The 21,817-nt window shown below is 33.0% G+C and overlaps 1 protein-coding gene across 3 annotated transcripts in view; it reads left to right on the forward strand.

The window, feature by feature from the left end:
* Nucleotides 1-21,817, forward strand: part of LOC118204935 (DNA-dependent protein kinase catalytic subunit-like) — a 601,004-nt gene that overhangs the window by 26,957 nt on the left and 552,230 nt on the right. For all 3 annotated transcript variants that reach the window (XM_085815460.1, XM_085815459.1, XM_085815458.1), the window contains exons 6-7: nucleotides 7,902-8,014; nucleotides 12,634-12,727. In XM_085815460.1, the coding sequence (XP_085671586.1) occupies nucleotides 7,902-8,014; nucleotides 12,634-12,727 (207 nt within the window). The remainder of the gene's footprint in view (nucleotides 1-7,901; nucleotides 8,015-12,633; nucleotides 12,728-21,817) is intronic.

A 21,817-nucleotide genomic window follows, 5' to 3' on the forward strand; every position in this document is an offset into this window, starting at 1 on the left:
CAGAATATATTTCACCAACTGAATTCTAGTGTTAAACATTATCAGAATAACAGCAATAGGATTTTTGATACTTTTCTACAATGCACTTGCTACGCATTTCGGTATCTGTGAAAGAACAGCCAAACGCATTCCAACAAAGGCATGAGCTTTTCAAATAGCTATGGATAGCTCCATCTGGGGACTATGTGTATGTGTGCATATGTAAACAAGAATAATTAAATACACACATGTATATTATTGCAATAATATTGCTGAAATGCATTGCTAGGTGCATAAAAAAAAGTACTGTTTTTTTTTTTTTTTTTTTTTTTTTTTTTTTTAATATATAAGAAAAAATAAATTCTTCTTCATAAACTCCACAGCCTGTTACAGGCCAAGGCTGTCTCTCCAAGTTTCCTCCACCTGACCCCATTTGGCGCAATAGCCCTCCATTGGTTAACTCCAGTTAACCTTAAATCCTCTTCGACATCATCTAACCATCTAATGGGTGGTGTTCCTCTTTGTCTTATTCCCTCATTTCTCAAAAAGCTTACCTTTTTGTTTGGAAATGCATCATCATCATACATAGCCCAGCCATCTGATACGAGATGCCTTTACAATACTCATAATATCAGTGTCACCATATTTCTTATATTTTCCGTATAATTCAGGTTTACAGAGAATCCTCCACATGCCATTTTGTTGTACCCATCCAAATATCTTTCTTAGAATTTTTCTTTCAAAAGTTGATATCAGGTCTTTCTCTGCTCTGTTAAGTATCCAACATTCACTTCCATAAAGGGCAACAGGCCTTAGTAAAGTTTTATATAAATTAAATTTAGTTTTTATGGTGATTAGTTTGGATTTAAGTTGTTTTTTAAGGCCATAGTAACATCTATTAGCCATAAATATTCTATTTTTTATTTCAATTTTTATATCATTGTAACTTGTGGTCAGTGTGCCAGATATTTAAATTGTTTTACAGTTTCAAAGGTCTAATTGTTTATCTTCAAGGGAGATAAATGAACAGTTTTATTAGATACAATCATAAATTAAATTTCGTCTTTAATGATTAGGCCCATCTTCCTTGCTGTATTTTCAAGCGAGACAAATGCCTCGATCACAACTCGTTTCTATTGCCCAATGATATCAATATTCCTGGCAAAAGCCAGCAATTGAATGGTTCTGTGCAAGATGGTTCCATGTGTATTTATTCCAGGGTCTCTTATGGCCTTCTTATGGCCTTAGAGTAATATTAAATAACAGGTAGTGAGTGTCTCTGTCTTAATCCTTTCTCAGTATAAAAAGGTTCTGAAATTTTTATTCTATATGTCGCTTTTTTAAGAGTTATCCTTGTGAGGCTTACAGTTTCTTTGGGATATTAAATTCCAACATCGCTTCAAATGTTAATACTGTCTTAGGCAGCTTTAATACTAGAAAGACTGAAACTTAGTATATACCTATATTGCCCAAAAGCAGTCAAAATGACTGCATTGTGAAAGAATAACTAATGTGTAAAGAAATTTGTTTAAAATTAATTTTTAATATTTTTATATTATTTAAAGTTATATAATAAGTTATTAGTAAATAGTACAATACAAATTTATGCATTGTACATTTTTTGCAAATGAAAGTGGAAATCTTTTTATTTTTACATCTTCTGCAAACATACTTTTGACATTTTTCACATATATTATTTGTTTTGTTGTTGTGGCAAAGTCGTACTTGGCAAATTTTGCGTTTGTTAGAATGGGTTGCATTTGATGATGCTGCAGTTGATCTTTGTGGGTCTTCATGTTCTGATAACTTTTTCTGTCTTGCAGCTCTGTATGCAGTGGAAAGCTGTTCTGCTAATTGAAACAAGAACTCTTTTCATTGTATTTGCATTCCTATCATTTCTTTGTAAAAGATCCAAGCATTTATAGCAGCCAAACCTAAAATATTGAAAAATATTTGGAGGGGCCATGTATGAGAACTAGCTTTTACTGTATATTTTCTGGCCATTTGATCTGTCATACTCAACTTTTGTGTCATAAAATTGAATAAATATCTGGTAAAATTTTTTTATTATTTTTATCAATTTTCACAAATTTATGCTTAGAACTTAGATCAGCTACTCTTTTATTTGGTTTGCTTTTATGTATTGTTTATTTATTTATTTATTTGTCAAATGTCAGTTACATTGGCCGTCAGGCCATTAAACTCCTTGCTTGCCAATAGCGCTGAAATCTACAAGAAAAATTTGTCAGTGCTTCACACTCGTCCAAATGTTCTGCCATCATTGGTCGTCCACTATTACATAAAACACACAACAGTGAATCAGTTAGTCCAATGCAAAATAAATGATTCTGTAGACAGTCATGCCCCGTCAATAGTCTAAAAGATGCAACCGCAACTGTTTGTGGGTGGTCAGGAACAAAAGCTGGGTTGGTTGAGAGAACACTCCAAGGCTTGCCCTCACAAGCCCGAGTGGCAAAATCTCTAAAAATCTTTTGATATGTTAGATATGTCAGAAGCTTAATAGAATGGAGACTTGCACTCGTTTTCGGCTTTTGGAGAACCATAGTTCCCTTTTTTGCAAGCATATCAGCCATCTCATTCCTATAAATACTGCAGTGTGAAGGTACCCATTGAAAAAATATCTTGTGGGAAAGTTCTTTTATGACTTCCTGACACTGTTGAACGCATCATATCTAAATTACACTCTTGGGAAGAGGAGATGGCCTGTATTGCTGAAGTCGAATCAGACAGTACAACAGCCCTCCTGAACAAGCTCTGTCTCAATGATAATTGTTGGAGAGCTACATGAATGGCTTTCAGTTCTCCATCAAAGTGAGTGGAGTGGTTTCTACATCCCTACAGGTATGTAAAAACTGAAAAGCTTGCTAAAAACTCCAGCTCTAGCCTCCTGAATCCTATCGGGCAAAGAGCCATCCATGTATACATGAATCCATTCCTCAGCTGGAAAACATTGCTCAATTGTTTCCAAAGCTATAGTTCTTATTTGCTCTGGACTCATTTCCTTTTTATCTACTTTCATTTCCAGGTTCAACTGCACATCAAGGAAGCTGTAATCCAAAGGATTTAGCAAAAACAGCAGTGCCGGTTTCAGTGTTCTTATATGATTGTATTGTTCTAGGTGAAAGACACACTGTAGAAAGCCATTTTGTGTCTTCAGATTTCGTTGTTTATTATAATCATAATTCCTCCAATGAGGGTTACTTGGTAGACAAATAAGTCTCTGGAAAAGGATGAAAGCATTTTTCTGAATCAGGTTTGTCACTGGTTGGTTTGCCAATAGCAACTGCATTGCTGGAATGGGAGTCATTTTAACAGTGCTGGTTATAATGCGCAGTGCCTGATTTTGGAAGACCTCCAGATGTATCACATCTCGCGTAGCCGAGATCAATATCTCACAGCAATAATTTAGTATTGGCCGAATATATATTTTATACGTCGAGTTGAGGGTCTCTGTACCACAACCCCATTTAACACCTGCTAAGTGTTTAAGGATAGGTAATCTACCCTCCGCCCTAGCAACTACATGCTCTGCATGCTTTCTCCAAGTTAAACGCTTGTCAAAAATATAGCCAAGATAGGTGGCACCATCCGTCTGCTGCAAAACCGACTTCTCATGCATTAGTCTAGGTGTAAAATGTTGTCTGTTGAGAGAGAAAAACTGACAAGTAGTCTTCCCCTGATTAACTCTCATATTATTAGCAGAACACCACTCCTCAAGTCTCTGGAGTGCAGAGTTTAAGATTCGGTTTAAACCATCTTGATCTTTTTTGTTAGCTCTGGCTCATACAACAAGATCATAGGCAAAATGGGCAGTGTTCACGATCCCATCTTATTCTAAGATGTCTGGTAGGTAGTTAATAAAAATATTAAAGAGAATAGGGCTAATAACTATGCCCTGAGGCAAATCCGTTTCAACTTGTTTATATTTTGAAGTGCTGGTCCCATAATGAGTAGCACAAAAACATTGGGTCTAGAAATTTTTTACCCAAAGGAAAATTTTTCCGCCAACACCGAATGTCTGAAGTTTTTGAACAGCCTTTAACCTTCAAACGTTATCATAAGCTGCTTGGAAATCTACGTAAACAGGCAGTACCGAATTTTGTTCATCAAGTGCATCTTTAATTGACTGGCTTAAGAATACAACTTGTTGACTTATAGAATGGTAATTTCTAAATCCCGCTTGTTTGGAAGATATTAAGCCATTGGTTTCCAAGTACCATTTAAGACAGGAAACAATCATTCTCTCCATTATCTTTGATAACACACTAGTTAAAACATTTGGTCTATAGTTGTCCAAATCCTGATGTGGTTTGTTCTTTTTAAGAATTGGGATCAAGATGGCCTTTTTCCAGGCAGCAGGAACAGCCGAGTTTCAACTCTTATTATAGAGCTTCAGGAGGACCATTCAGGGTGTTTTTGCTTAAATTCTTTAAAAATTCAATATGAATGTTGTCTGGGCATGGACTTTTTTTACATTTCATTTGTCCAATAGCTCCCCGCAATTCAGAAATAGTAAAATCTCTGTTAAAAACCGAAGTTCCCCAAGGGCTAGAAGAAAATTTCTCGATAATTGTTTTCCTAAGGATCCTTTGGCTCTTCTTTAAATCGTTTTTTAAACGCTACCTTTTGCAATAAAATGAGTTAAAAGCATCCGCAATGACCAGATCATCCGTCAGTATTTTTGAACCTACTTTCATGGCTTCTCTTCCATGAACACTCTCCTCCTTTTTCTCTCCATTCACAAAATTATAAACCTTTTTTCCATCCTTTCTATAATCTATATTAGTAATGAAATCATTAAAGCATTTTTTCTTTGCCACAATAATTTCTTCTCTAAGGATTTCTTTTCTTCTCTATCTTTGGACGTCCTTGGGATTTTTTGTTTGTTCAGCAACGTTTCAGGATTCAATGGACATGCCCTTTAATTCAGTCAATCTATCATTCCAGAAAGCCTTGAACCTTAGTTGTTTACCTCTTGGTATCCACTTCTTTGTGGTTGTCAAAATTAATTCAGCAAAATAAGAGAATGCCTTGTCGATGCTTAGGGTTTAAAAACTTGGGTGGCTGGGAAAATATAGTCTCAATTTCTCAGCAAAAATGTTCCCACTTTGCCTTCTTAAAATTCCACCTGTTTCTCACTTTATTTACTAAAGAGTAAGAGGATTGTAATCCAAAACTGGTAATGATCATACGATGTCCAGAACCAGGATCATAAATGACTTCTCTTCTTGCATTCCCAGCTAAATCAACAGTGGCTAAAATCAGATCGGGATCTGTACCATTTCCATTATAATGAATATAAGAAGGAATATCCGTGTTCTGGTAGATTAGTTCCAGTCTGGCTGAGTTAATTAGGTCCTCCATTATCCTCCCAGAATGGTTAGAATCGTTATAATTCCAGAGGGAGCTATGAGCATTAAAATCTCCACAGAGGATAGTTTTATTAAGGAAGGAAAGTCCCTGGAATCTTAGTTTATTATTGTTCAGTGGGCTATAACAAGCATAAATAGTGAAATGTTTTTTTTTTTTGTGCTTCCAAACGTCGATTTGGACCACCTCAGCACCAATATGAGAGGATAAGTCACTGATAATATTGAATTTGGACGTCAAGTTCTTTTTAATACCAATCAAGATTCCACTAGCAATTCTTCTTGATTTAGGCAAGAGCTGTAGATAGTAGTTATCAAACGAATAGTATTTTATATCATCCGTAGACAAATTTGCCTCAAAAATAAGAAATACATCTATTTGTCGATCATTTAATTCAGTCATAAGCTGTATTTTCTTTTCTTGGGAAAAACCACCCACATTTCTTTGGACAATCACTAAGCGTTGTTTGAAAAGGACAGTTTGGAGGATCTCTAGGAGCCATCAACAAGCGGCAAAGCTGTAGCAGATTTAGCGTAACCTAGGGTGCACTGAGAGGAGGCCTGCTACACCCCACCTTTAAATATTGTAAGAACACAATTCTCTGATTTATATAGCAGAGTGGAAAAATGAGGCACGTTATCTTTCGTTTGTTTAGCTGATTTGGGTAGTTCTCTTTTGTTTCATCTAATAGTACCAACTAGAGTTGTTTTTTTTGGCCAATAATTTTATCGCGAGTGACATTATAGAGGAAAAGTTATCGGTCGTGATATTTCTTCCACAGCTTGTATATAGCTCAACAAGTTTCAGAACAACGTGTTCACTGAGATTCGAATAACAAGTACTGCTTTAGCTTATTGAGAAACTGCAAGTTATCAAGTATACGCCCAAATCGACAATTTATCATGTACTCGTATGTTATCATGTGACGGTAATCGAAAAAATTGAAAACTGTTATTTCAATACAGAGCCAAACTGGTCATATAAGAAATTTACTCAATTGAATAATAAGAGTCATTTGATTATTTAAAATTTCCCAAGCAGTCAAAATCACTGTTTTTTTGCAATATAAGTATAACACATATACCAGAAATGAAAGAAGGGGGGGGTAACTACAATTATTAATAAACGCATTTATATGTTGTACAAAAAGTCACAAAATTCTAAGAAATTGTGTCATTATATACATAATTGTTTTTATAATTGAAATTAAAAAGCAGTCAAAATGACTTCCTTGAGTAATCTAGTGTTAAAGTCAAGAAACAGGTGGTAGGAGTCGATGTTATATTCTTTAGTTCTTTCCAAGATTTGTCTAATAGAATGCTGATCAGTTGTTTTTCCCATCTGGAATCCACACTGGTAATTCTCAATAACATTAGAAGCATATGTAAGCAATTATTTATACAAAATAATTGAGACGATTTTACATGCCGAATCCAGTAAGGTAATTCCTCTGTAATTACAGCATTGTAGCTTGTCTTCTTTTTTATAAATAGGACAAAAAACAGATCTTTAATCCTACTCAGTGAGCATTTGTTCCTTTGTCCCTATACAACAAATTAGATAATGGATTGCTTTATGTAAATTCATTTCATTGATATTTCAAAGGTCCATCCTTGATGCCATCTGGTCCAGCTGATTTATTATTATTTAACTTTTTCATTATCAATTAACATCTTATAGAGTTGGTGGATTGTGCTCCGTAACCTCACAACTCATAGTGGGTAGCATGTTATAAGTAGTTATCTCCTCTCCTCTATCTGTACCCAAAAGCAGACCCTTAAAATACTCATGCCAACAAAGCAGGAACTCCTCCATGTCTTTGGTGATTTCGCCATTTTTTTCCTTACAAGTTATTGTTCTGGGATTAAAATCAGTTCTGACTTTATTTATCAGCTGATAAAATTTCCTAGCTTCTTTTTGTGTTTTCAGATTTTCAGTATCTCTGTAAACTTTATCCAGGTACTTTTTCTTTTTATGAATTCTCTTCTTAATTCCATATACCTTTCCTCTGTATTTCTAGTGTAATGTCTTTGAATCATTAGTCTATATGCCTCATTCTTCCTTTTTGTAATCTTGCTGCATTCCTCATCAAACCAGTGATTGCATTTGTTTTCCCGGTACTCCGTTATTGTATTCTCAGCTGCTTCAGCAATAAGTTTCTTTAGATTTTGCCAAGCATTCTTAGCTGTCGGAGGTTTCTCCCACTTGTCGACCATTCATTCTATAGTTCTCTCCTATACTTCCCAGTTCTCTTCAGATATTCAGTATCAAGCTTTTTAGATTTTTGTTCTCTCCTTTTATTATAAGATCTTTTGATCTTATAACACAATTTAAAATAATTAGAAAGTGGTCAGAGAAAAGATAAATTATTTTCCACATATTTCTTATTGGAAAAGTTCACTTAGTATACCTATAGTTTGGTGCAAGTCCAAAGATCTGGAACGAATTAATGATCAAGGTATCACTGTATGTAATTTTTTGTATATAGTTATTTCACGAATTAATTATATAGGAATAAAATTATTTTTTAGTGAAAGAAGGAGTGTTATGTCTAATAGGAATTATAGCACATAATTATCCAGAAGATTTCATTCCTTATCAGGGAAGAGTATTATCAGTGTTTCTGCAGGAGCTCAACTACCAAGTATGCACTTCTTTTACTATCTTTGATTCAGAAAAACTTTACACTTTGTTTAACATTTAAGCCATTAAAAAATTTATTATTATGTGCCATTCTAATTGCTGAGGTAATAAACATTTTGAATATCAAATTGTTTAAAATTAATCTCCCTCCCCCCCGGTTTGTGAATGATTTTTCAGAAGTCCTCTAAAAGAATTTTTGTTATACAGCGTGTTTCAAAAAGAATATACGCATTTCAAATGCATGTATTTATTAAACTGTATGACATACGAATATGAAACTTTATACACATATGTACAAACTTCTCAAGTTCACATTACAGATGTTCAATATGTCTGCCCTCCATCAGCGATATGAACAATATCACATCGATACTCAAATTCTTCCTATACTCGGGCAAGCACGTCCGTCGTCACAGATGTACGGATTCGGTTCTTCACCTCTTCCAGTTTCTGTGGGAGTGATGGTACATAAACGTTGTCTTTAATGAAACCCCCCAGGAAGAAGTCACAGGGTGTCTGGTTCACAGACAGTGCGGATCCGGTTCTTCACCTCTTCCAGGTTCTGGGGGAGTGATGGTACATAAACGTTGTCTTTAATGAAACCCCACAGGGAGAAGTCACAGAGTGTCAAATCCGGTGGTCACGGAGGCCAGCTGAGACATGCCAAGTCCTTAACGACCAATCCAATGGTTCGGTAGAGTTTCATTCAAATAATTGCACACTTGGCGACATCTATGGGGGGGGGGCGTCTTTTTGAAAAAATGAAGTTGTCTTAGTTCAGCCTCAGAAACAACCAGTTTTGTAACATAACGTGATACTGCTGACCGTTAACCGTGTTTCCATCAAAGAAGAATGGGTTGTAAACAGGTGATCGAGATATCTAAAAAAAACACATTGATTTTGCAGAATATCGTACATGTTTAATGGCTGCATGTGGGTTCTGTAGGCCCCAAATTCGAACATTGTGTTTGTTTACATGACCACTAACATGAAAAGTTGCTTCGTCAATGAATAGGATGCGTTGTATGAAAGTGTTATCATTGTCAATAGCATCAATAATCTCATTACAAAATGCCACATGTTTGCGTTTGTCACCAGGATGCCAAATGTAACTTGTACAACTTCGTAACCAACCAACGTCTCGAAACATTCCAAATTATTGTTGTAGGCAGTTGTAACTCACGACTGGCATGATGAGTTGATTTTGAAGGACTACGTTGGAAAGCAGTTTGAATTCGTGCAACATTTTCGTCGGGAACACGAGGGCAGCCAGGACTCTTTCCTTTACATACACATCCTGTATTTACAAACTGTCAATAGCATCTGTGAATGTTCCACCCATTCGGAGGATCACTTTGGTACCTCAACTTGAAACGTCTTTGCACTGTAATCACAAAACTGTACTTTGCAAACTTGAGAACACAAAATGATTTCTGCTGCGGAGTAGCCATTTTAAACATGTGATGGTTACCACACAAAACAGAAGACAACTGATATCTAGCGGCTATTAATATAAACTATGTATTCGTTTCGACAATAGCCGAGCCGAGGAGCAGTTATCGATAGTTTGGACAAAATAACACTTTGTAATACGTATATTCTTTTTGAAACACTCTGTATTAGAACTGACGTCAAATTGTAAACATTCTATTATATTCATGTGAACAAATAAATATGACTTCCTTTTAGATAAAGTGTAGAATCTTTTTCATTATGGGAAATATAATAACAGTTTGAATTTTGATTACTAAAAATGTGAGGGAATAAAGTGTTTTTGATATGATTTGCATTTATGTGAAATTTCCTGAAATAAGGCAAGGATTTTTATTTTTTAGTAAACTTCTTTTTCCATATTTACTAATGATTTGACTAAAAAAATTTCATATCATATTTTCTTTGCTTAACTTTTGCTTTATAAAAGGAATTGTTCTGTGCGTTTGAATTCTCCATGTTTTGTATTATTACATCTAATAATTTTACATCATAGGTTTCATTTTGGCCTTAATGAAAGATCTGTTTAAAACCTGGTATTGGACATTTTTCAGCTGGAGTCCCCCTCGTATATAATTTTTCTTTTTTAAAATAAATTTAATTCTGTTCTATTTGAATTTACCCTTTTTATAAAATAATTTTAATATTTTTATTTAATTTTGGCTGGGATGATAGATACTTGTAGCATCTGAAAGTTTACTCAGATATTTGTCATACATTCTTTGTAACTCATCTTCATTCTTATTTTTGTTTATGTCTGTACTATGTAATAGTTTTGTAGTTCGTATAATTATATAGTACCAGGGGCGTAGCTAGAGAGGGCAAGGGGGGACATCTGTCCCCGGGCGCAGAATCGAAGGGGCGCCAAACTGATGTTACGACATTTTAGAATTAAACATTTTCCATCGTTGGCAAGCAGTAGGGGGCGCGAAATCTTCAGTTGTCCCTGGGCGCTGAAAACCCTAGCTACGACTCTGTATAGTAGCTCAGATCCCACTTTATTTAAAAACTATATTTGTTCAAGACTTATAGGTAAAATTGTCAATGTTCTTTTTATGTAATTTATTTCCTAGTCTGATATATTTTAGTTTACTTTAATTACTTTGAGTACTGAACTTATGTAATACCAAATATAGTGCAAATTATAACCAAGTATAGTGTAAATGATACTAAGTGTAATTATACAAAGGTGGCTACAACCTTTATTACCATAAATAATTATTCTGAGCAAATGCCTCCAATTACTAGGCCTTTAAAAAATAAGATAATTATTCTATTTTTAATTTTTACTTGAAAAATAAAATACTATTTTGATTTTAAATCAAAACTGCTTTCATATGAAGAGACAGTTTCTGTATCTGTTTTATTAAAATGCTTCCAACACTGTAGGTAAAGAGTGTTCTCTATGTCTTTTTTACTTTTAAATTGCATATTTGTTCACATGCAGAATTAAGATGTTAAATAGTATCTAGCAATATGCATGTAAAGTACCATTTAATAAATTAATCTTTATGCTTAAATTAATGCTTAAATTACTCTTAGTTAATAACTAAGAGTAAACTAAATATATTTACATACAAAATTCACTGAGGTATTCAATCATAAACATACTTAATATGAATAATTATTGTGTAACTCAAGAGAGCTCAGAACAAATATAGATAACAACTATAAATCAAAAGTATTCTAAAAATTTTGATAATTAATGGCTCTACCTTTGGCAAAAGAATATTTATTATTAAATCTACTGAAATTGCTTATTAAAAACATCTTGTCAAATTTTGTGTGTAAAAGTGGGGAATTTTTTTAACAACTCGTTAAAATAGCAAGAACATTTTACTAATTGAAATTGTTTGCTGTGTAAAGAAGTTCTGTACCTTGAGATGCCCTTCCCCAAGAAAAGCAAGATGGAATTTTACTAGTGCAACAAAATGGGGTTTGTAGGCTAGACTGAAGAGTCACGACTCGTATATCGCAATTTTTGGAATATTTACTTTGTGTGAATTATTTTTTTTTTTTTTTGTAGGAGTGATAACTGTAAAGAAATGCTAACAGCAATAAAATATTTCATAGGTTGTGGTGAAAAGGTTGGATATTGATGCTGTATTATATAATTCCTTAGAGACTGCACATCATTCAATTTAAATTCAATACTTAAGGAAATAAACCATGTAGCCGTTTTTTTTAAATTAATATATTCATTTTAAATTAATATATTCATTTTAAAATTTCATTAATAATTTAATTCTTATTTCCATTAACTAGAGTGCAGTTATAATTTCTAGTCTATCTTATAATTTTTTGTTTTTGGTTTAAGATTTTACCTGATGATATTAATCATTATTATTGTACTCTGGTAGAGAGTGGAGCTATGCCAATTTGAAAGAAGTGCAAATTGGCATAGGTGCAAGAAAGTTTTGTAAGTTTTCAAGGAAATCTGTTTTAACAAGTTTTTAAATCAAGTGTATAGAATTCAGAGAAATATTTTTTGAAGTGCTAATTCTTTCCTCACACTTAAAAAGACATGTAGTTTCTTCTTTCACTGCTAAAAAATTATTGTAACTTTTTTTTTTTTTTTATTTCAAAGCACAGGATGGGTAATGGTTCAGCATGTATAGATGTGGAATTCTGATAATTTATTCCAGGTTCTATTCACGTTGTTGAACAGGCTCGATGCGTGAATGCTTTCCATGATTTTTTTTCATATGTAATATGAATGGGAATGAGCTTCCATTGAAATATTCTGCACAAAGTATTGTGCAGGCTTCTCATTGATACAAAAGATAGCCTATGTAAGCTTTGTTATTATGTAACAATCCTATTTATTCTTGTTTGAGTGAAATGAGTTGTTCGAGTTTGAGTGAGTTATGTTGTTATGTTTGAGTGCATCATAATGGTCTCTTAAGGATGTCTCTAACCTAAAAATGTAATAGATGAAGGACAGTAGTCTTTTTTCATTTAATGAAATTCAGAATTTTTTTATGACTAGTGCAAAATTCTAAAATTTTAAAATTTGGATATGTGCTCTTTTTTTATTAAAGGTACACATTTAGTATAGTTAATCATTAATAATAATTTTTTTTTTCTGAAAACTTATGTTTTAATTTTCTTGTTTGGTTGTGTTTATAGATTAATGCGAGGACACCCAGCTATAATATAATTGCGGGCTGCTTACTTGGCTTGAAAGAATATTTATTCAATTTCTCTGTTCTCTACTCTGAAGGTACTATGAAATTTATTTTCTGTATGCAGTTATTTTATATCTATTATTATTTAGCTGAAATTAAATTGTCATTGTTTTTCATTTTTTGTTGTATTTATGTTTATATAATTTCATCTTAAATATTTTAATTTGCATTCTTTTCATTTCATGATTCACCTTAAATATGCTTTTATATAAATAATAATTCAGTATTAGTTTATTGTTATGCTGAAAAGATGCTAATTTTAACTAGTGTTTTGTTGTATTTTAAATAAAAATTAGTGTGATGTATTTATATCTGTAACTTCATAAGAATATTATGGCCTGCTATGCCTATTATCATTATCAATGCCTATTATTCTTTGCTTAGCAAAACTGTTCAGATCTTATCCAATGTAGGTGTGCTATTCTATTAATGCTGTGAAAACAATTCTTGAAACCAATACAAATAAAAAATACATCTAAAATTTATTGGGTTCTTGTTTATATGCATATTGTATATATTAAAGCCAGAAAATTTGTATGCAGTTGTATATACTGTTTACTTTGTAGGATTTTATCTAGTGTAAATCTAATTCCTAAGTCCTTTAAACCCTACTTAGACTGACAATCGAATTATCTCTCCTTCGGAGAAAGCACTACAAAGTCCTGAGAAAATTTTAAATAACCTTTTTATTCAAAACTTGAATTTAACAACCATCAGGAGCTCACTTTTGTGAGTATAGGTATGGCAATCCCAAGGTACCATAGCCCTTCAGTGGATCATATTCTTGGTGAGATGGGTGTCATAGTGTTTAAGTCCCAGTGATCTATCCTCTTTTCTGTCTCCCCTCTTAACTGTAACTTTTTTCTTCCCTTCGGAGGTTGGGGCTTGTCATGAGAAGCTGTTACAACTCTTGGCTTTAGATTTTGAGTGGCAAGAAAACTGTCTATGTGTTCGCTGTGTGTGGAGACCTATGTCATTGGAAAGGAGGGTCCTGTTAGTTGAGGGGCAAGGTATTGTCCCCAACATGCTGCTTTAGCCTCTGCTTCAGCTAAACGGGCGGCACTTAGTTATCCTCACTGGTGTCAATCGGCTGGTCTCCTGACCCTAGTGTTGGTGGCTTGAGGATAAGCTTTTGAGAAAACCAACTGTGGGCCTTCAGTTTGTGTATAGGTCTGGCTCCCCCTAACACACGAATCTGCGTTCCCTTGTTGGGCTCGGTGGTCGGTGGGGCCGTTGGACTTAAATTTTTCTTTCTTTCAATTTTGGCCTCCGAAAATATTAAATTTATTAATATGACAAAATCACAGAGGAATAAATTTAATAAATGTGACTGAATATGAAAATACATCTACTTTTAAAAGGATAAATACCATTGCAAATGCAAGTGTATTGAATAATTGGCCATGCTTCCTTGTTATATCTAGCACTTCTGGTGAATTGCAAAAGATGTCTCCTTTTCTGATAGACAAACGTATTCAGGCATGTATTGGTGAGCCAGGAAATGTAAAACATCTTCATTCTGGGGGTTTACTTTGATTTGTTTTTTCTGCCTTCCAGTCTGTTTCATTACATAAAATATCCAAACTTGGGCAAGCTAATGTAACTGTTTCAGCTCATAAATGCTGAGCATTTGTTGTGGCATAATCATGGAAATTTATCTTTTGTTTGTTTCTGAAGAAGAGTTCATCTCTGAGCTAGCCAACCAAAATGTCTGTACTACTAGGTGGATCAAAATGTGTAAAGGAAGGCCAGTTGATTAATGCAAAAACATATGATCATGACCTTCAACTCAACTGATCTGCTAAAGAATATAAAAATGGATATCTGAACTGTTACTTAAGACCTTATATTCCAAAACTGATGCAGTGTTTTCAATGCCAACGTTTTGGCCATTTAAGATCTTGTGCTGTAGCAAATGACGTGCACGATGTTCAGTGGTTGGCCACAATGCCAAAAACTGCCCAAGTTTGGATATACAGCTGTGCTGCTGTGTATAAACTACAAGGCTGAGCATATACCATTTTCCTGTTCCTTCCTCAAATGGAAATTAGGAAAGGAAGTTCATGCTACTAAAGTTACCAGTAACATCTCTTACGCAGAAACCAGATGGATCGTTTTAAAACATGGAGCCTTGGCCAAATGTATCTTTTGTTGAATGCATGAAAATCCAGTTGGTCGATTGCTACACAAACATCGAAAGAAAAAAAAAAAAAAAAAAAAAAAACTCGTAGAAGTCCTAGCTGTAGGCATGGACTTCTACGAGTCCTACAGCTAGGACTATGTCTACTGATGGCATCATTTCTGAATCTCGAGATTCAGACATCATGAAAGTAGAAGAAGATTTAGATATTCCTCAATATCTCCTTTTACTTAAAACCAAAAAGCGGCCTCAGAAGAATAAACATCAAACATAATGGTTTATGTTTCTACCAAAATCTCGTCAACATCACGTGGCTTCCACCAAAATGTCATCAACATCAAACATATAATCAATGCCTATCATCCTGTGTGCTTAGCAGTACAGGAAACAGACTTGAAACCAGAGCAACAGACTAAGCTCTGGAGGTATTCTTTGACAGGAAAGATAATCGTAATGGTGATTGTGTCTGTGAAGGTGTAGGTATTCTAACCTCACTTCTAGCTCAATTTTATTATCAAAAAGTCTTCAAGCTGTTGCCATTAGAGCACATGTGTGAAATATGGTTTCAATTTGTTCTGTTTACTTCCCTCCAAATCATCATATCAACCAATGAGATTTAAATGATCTGCTAGAGCAGCTGCGTTAAGCCTTTATCATTATAGGGGACTTCAATGGCTGTAGTCCATTCTGAGGAAATATGGACACAAATCCAGGGTTCCTACAGTCCTTAAGAGTTCTTAAAAGTTCTTAAGTTTTTTTGGAATCGATTTTTGGTCCTTAAAAGTCTTTAATTTTAGGCCAAATCAGCAGATCAGCCCAAATCAGCAATCTTACTTTTAATCATCTGAAATTTCTATCTGTTTTTACGACTGCCATTTTGAGTGTGAATTAGCATTTTGGAGGAATATTTTTGGCGATTCACTGACGTATATGGTTATCTTTTGAATGGGTTCATGGGTTATAATTTGTTTCTATTCCTAATATAAATGATGGGATACTCAAGTTTCTAAGCAAGAAGTGAAACATAAGCATTTCAAAACTCATTTTTTTTGTAATAAAGAGCTCTTAAACAATTTTCTCTTTTGGGGATGTGAATTCTTTTATTAAACTTAAATTTGGCAACTTGTCAACATTTTGGCGATTTTAAAGTTAGTTTCTATAGAAAATTTTTAATTCCAAAATCTGAAAATTTTTCAATGATTTTTTTTAAAACATCATAACATTGATAAATTTCATTAAAATAATGGTAATATATTGAAATTATATTTAAAAAATAACATTAAAATAAAACATTTTTATTTTTCGCTGTAATATTATAAAGTTTCATTTTGGCAACTTATTATACAATATTTTGAATCTGAAAAATAAACAAGGTATAATTCTGTAAAGCATAATTTACGAAACATCTCTTAGCAAAAGCAAAATTAGCTATGTAATTAATTTAAAATGTCTTCATTTTAATTTTTTTATAGTAAGCGTTTTTCTCATGTAATTGTCTTGGAATATTAAAAATTCTCGAATATGCATCAGTTTTCTCTATAAAATTAATTTTACACTTTTTCCCTCCCCCCCTTTTTTTTTTTCAAAATATTTCTGGCTTTTTGCTGTTACAGAATTGGTTGGAATAATTTTTCTTTAGTATTTTTGACATTGCATCTTGTAAAGTTTAGAAGGATTTGAAGGCAAGATTTATAGACCCACGATTCTAGAAGATTCGAGAAATATGTGGCAAAATGAAAAATGTCTCCATGGTATCAGTGCGTAATGGATGTATTTTATAGAAAGTTTGCGATGAATTTCTTACTTTTTGGAGAATGTCTGGAAGAACAATGAAGACACATATTTTTTAATGCTTTTATTCCTGATACTAGAATCTTTTTCTTAACATGTTTATCTTCCCTTGATTTTTTCTACTTTAGACACAAGCATGGAAAATATCAAAAATGCTTCTAATCTTATCACTTTGGCAGGCATTACAGAAAGGGATTTTTTTATTAATAAAGAAATTGAAAACTTAAATTTAAAAGATCCATCTAATATGTCTTAATGCATCTTACACAGAGCTGGCACTAGGCATTTTCCCATCTGATGCGATCTCTGTGGATCCTAAATTTAACTGCATAGTGCCTTATAAGGATTATGTTAATTTTATTAACAGTTATGCTTTGAGGTAAACTCCCTTTCCTATCGCTTCTTAATTTTAACTTTCACTTCCAGCCAGAACATAGTTTAAGAATCCTGTCTGAATGCGAATAAGGAAGAGCGGTATTTAACTGTGAAGTTCTACTGTCTTAGTGAGAGGGATACCAGATATTCTGCCTAGCACGTGTCCGCCTTTTTAGGCTACTCTCTCGTAAGCTATTATTACGCTCGGCTGTACCTTAGGCTCTTGATAGCTTCACAGCTAATTAGCGTTAAGGGGCCAACTCTGTTAGAATTTTGATGGCTTCGGCTATATCTCTTTAGTTAAGATTAGTTTAGTTTAATTTTTAGTCTCTTAAGTTTGAACCCGAGTGTCGGCTTTATTGTACAACTCCAAGACGGAGTTCTGTTAATAAATAATGAATAATAAAGGGTTTTTAACCCTATCAAAGTTTATTCACTGTCTCATGAACTCAAGCGATTATTCACTTACTAGTTCTTAAGATTCTTCACTTTTCACTGTAACTTAGAATTACATAGTGGAGAATCCTTTCTAAATTCTGCTTCCAATGCCTGCTCTAAATTCTAAAAGTTTTGCCATTTCTAGATTTTGTTGTGTGTCACTAAATTCTAAAAATTCTGCCAGACCAACTCTGTAACTGGCCTTTACCATATATATTTCATATTTCTTCTGAATTTCATATTGAAGAAATTAAATTAATTAAATCCAAAAATTCTAAAATGAAAAGGAACACGCTGAAGAAAGAAATTGAATACATAAAGAAAATTATTCTTCAAAGATATGTGCAGTTATTATTATGTAAATTACCCAATTGTTTATGATTTCAGCCTTTACTATAATTTTCCATTTCTATTTCCTCATATGATAGAGTTACTGAGCCAGATTAAATTAAAATTAAATTGTATAATCTTTGACCCCTAGTCCACATTTTTAGTGTGAATTTGACTGTTCTTGTTTAATTACGTCACCGTGAGATGTAATTGACTTTATTAGCATCAGAACATGCCTTTATGTTTGTTCTAAGTTTTTTTTTTAAATAAGAGGCTTATTTACACTTTTGTCTGATATTGTAGTTGCTTTCAGACATAATGATAATTTGCTTCACATCTGTTGGGGTTTTTGGACTATTTAAATTTTATCAGATCAAGTAAACCCTCATAGCTACATTGTGGAGACCTTGAAAAGTTATGAGATAAAGTACGCAGAAACTAGTGAGAGCATTGGTTTGCATATTGAGATAAATCTCTAATTATTGTTAGAAAAGATCCTTAAAGAAAAGGAAATCGATGTAAACTAGCCAAAAGGTTTGGGAAAGCTTCAAATTAAAAGGACGGATAAATATTTTGTTGAGTGTTGTTGTTACAAAACATAAATTTTTTGTAGCTTTTAATGTGTAATTACCGGTGACCAGAAAAATGCCCACAGGAAAAATGCTCATAGAATTATGCTCAATGCTCATAGGAAAAAAGCCTACACAGAAATATGCCCACAAAGAAAAAAAAGCTCACATGGAAAAATGCTCACTTAGAAATATACTCATACGAAAAAAAGCTCACACAGAAGTATGCTCACGTGGAAATAAGCCCACTGACAAATAATTCACATAAAAGTATCCTTACATTAATCAATCAATAATTAATCGATTTGAACATTGTACACCTACTTGAATTTTTCAAAGAAAAATTATTTTAGTTACCAAAACATCTGTGGTGTATATATATATATACATATATATCAAAAACCGTATAACTTATGTGTAGATTTAGTTGCTATATAAGATTAACAAATGGGCCGTTTTGAATTAGGAAACATAGAGGAGAAAAAAAGAAAAATGAAACATAATATACAGCAAAAAATTACTACAATTTTAATTGTTAAAAAAATAAAATAATAGTAAGTATAAGTTACACATTTTATAATATAAACATTTAGAAGAATAAGCAAAAAGAAATAATTATTTTATTTAAATTACGTAAAATGTAAAATGCTTTGTTATATATAAATCATGTATATTTCACATAAACTTATAACAGGGTTCGTAGCGGTCCTTACAAGTGCTTATAAGTCCTTATATTTGAAAATAAAATATAAAGGCCCTTATAGGTGCTTACTTTTTCTTTAAAGACCTTATTTTTTGCTTTTAGTGCTTTTTTTTTTTAATGAACGCGCTATTTTTCCCCGTACCAAAGCCGAAATTAAATAAACAACTTTTCTTCCTAATATGGAATGTCAGATGGTGAGTCATACTCCCGGAAATAGCTTTTCCCCCTTTCTCTGCATTAACATAACCTTTGGTGTGCACGAAGAGTAGACAGGTGCTCGTCGTTCTATTGGTCAAAGAATTGCGAAAGCAGTAGAAAAATCCGCTATATTCGGCATTCCTTTCCTCCCACCCAAATACTACACACGTTTGAATTTCTATCAAGATCTTAAAAAGATTTGCATTATCGTTCTGCTTGGTCAGTTCATATTCGTGTTTATTGTGATCGTTATGCTTATATTATGAGCATATGTATGAATGTTTATAATAACATAGTTGCAGTAACTGCTGAAGTATAGTAAACTTCCAAAAATGGTTGTGTTTTAACACAGATTAGCTTTCTAAGGAATAATATTCAGAATGGCTTAAATAAAGGGAAAGTTCTCTTAGCTATCACCCACATTTTTACATCATTTTCAAGTTCAGGCCAAGATGGAGCTGGGGACCCACTGTGATCACAAGATAAAGCACAAAGATGTAGAAATTTAAGTAAAACTTATTCTTTGCATCTAGAGAGACTTAAAGTAATACAAAACAATTTATCACCTCTGGTGCTTTAATGGCTTATTGGAACCTGAAAGTATATTAACTGGGTTACAACCCCTAGAACTCTACACAAAGCTATGACACAAACTGCATCAAACAGAGCCTGACTAACTTTCAACACTTGCTTAACCGTGGCTACATCTGGCCTTTCAAGTTTGTTCTAATCAGTAGGTCTCTCTCTAGACAAGCAGCAGCGGTGATAACATTTAATCTTTTTTTATGAATCATGCTGATTATGATCTTACTTCTCATTTTAACCTATGCTGTAATCCTATGCTTTTAACCTATGCTAAAATCTACCTGCTATTTACTAAACCTCTAGACCAGTGGTTCTCAACCTTTTGACTATGAAAACCTTTAGTACCACTGCAAAGTACCACCACTACTACCAGCACCACTCTTGAACAAAGCTCAGATCACATAAATTTAGAAGTGTTAGAGAAAAAAACTCAATCAGGATGTTGGGGTTTAATTTTTGAAATAAATAGTTAAAAGTACTTTGCTTCTTTGTGTAGCACCTATTTTATTCTTGTGTACCACCAGTGGTACATGTACCACTGGTAGAGAATCTGTGCTCTAGACTGACCAAGTATGTGACAAAATAAGACATAAAAAAAAAAAAAAAAAAAAAAAAAAAAAAAAAAAAAAAATTCAACATATAGTTAATTATTAGTAAAACATAAATGTCACTTATCTTCTTTCAAATATGTCCAACCTATTATAAGTGTAAAATATTTAATGCTACTTTATAAACCTCATGAAGTTTATTTTATTCCCAAACTTATTAATAATTATGTTAGTTAATTCATGTTTAGTAATAATGCATACTACTTAGGGATCTATTTTATTTTTAGGATGGTATTACAAAAGTGAAATTCAGGCATAGAATAATATTTTTAATTGAATTAATTCAGTTCCCATTTGCTCATAGGTCCTTAATTTTTTTAATTAATGGTCCATAAAAGTACTTAATTTCCATGTGCAGAAATGTGTACAAACCCTGAAATCCTCATGGCAGGCAGATAGAGAAAATAATAGAAGATCACTTCCTCTATGTCCTCAATATTGAACAGGATACTTACTTCCATAAGCCTGCAAGTGTGGAAATTATTTTGATCAATTAATAAATGGCGCTAGGGTTTCATGTTTTAAACGTGACATGCCTTTTGACATTTCAGAGACTCACCATTGGTAGCTCTGTAGATAGATACGTGCTTGACTTCACACGCTAGTTGAAAAGGAATAATCAAGTTTCTATTAAAAGAGTCAATTCTTTGATTGTTAAAGTATTAGATCTTGTCTGATTAATATAAAGCTGAACCACTGAATGCTGTAATCAATGATTTGTAAATAGTGTAAATATTAAACTTTTCATTTTTAAAATTATTAAGTAAAGAAGAATTTTAGAAAAAAACAAAGAACATTAGTGCAAGTGTACTAGAAGAAAATTTAGATCAATTAATCATGAAATCGTAAACTATGAGTGATTTAGATGCTCAAATAGAACATGATTTGAAAGTAGAAGCAGAGGAATTTGAAACTGAAGTCACATCTGCTGTAGAATACAAAGAGAAAATCTAGTTATGGCAATTTAGAGTGAAGTAAAAATTGAAACAATTAAATAAAGTGATAATGAAAATGCAAACATTCTTTAGAAACCGCTAAAGATTTTAAAAATAAAAGCATAAATTTACTCATCTTCCAAAATTAACTCTCTAAATTTTATGAAGATTATACACAGTGGACAAGTTTTTGGAACTCTTTTCAAAGTACCAATCCACGATAATAAATCTTTAAAAAAAAAAAAAAAAAAAAAAAAAAAAAAAAATCATACTTATGCTGCAATGCTGCAAGCTCAATAGAAGGTTTTTGTATTTCGGAACCGAATTACGATGAAGTTATTGAAATACTTAAAAACAGCTTTGGCAACAGATATCATTGTAAACTCACACATGCAAAAGCTCCTGAATCTTAACCCAGTAACTAAATCCAGTGACGCTTTAAAACTTCAAAAC

This window comes from Stegodyphus dumicola, chromosome 4 (assembly GCF_044657685.1).
Source record: "Stegodyphus dumicola isolate Sdum_Otavi_A_Nest chromosome 4, ASM4465768v1".
In the NCBI taxonomy this organism is placed as follows: domain Eukaryota; kingdom Metazoa; phylum Arthropoda; class Arachnida; order Araneae; family Eresidae; genus Stegodyphus; species Stegodyphus dumicola.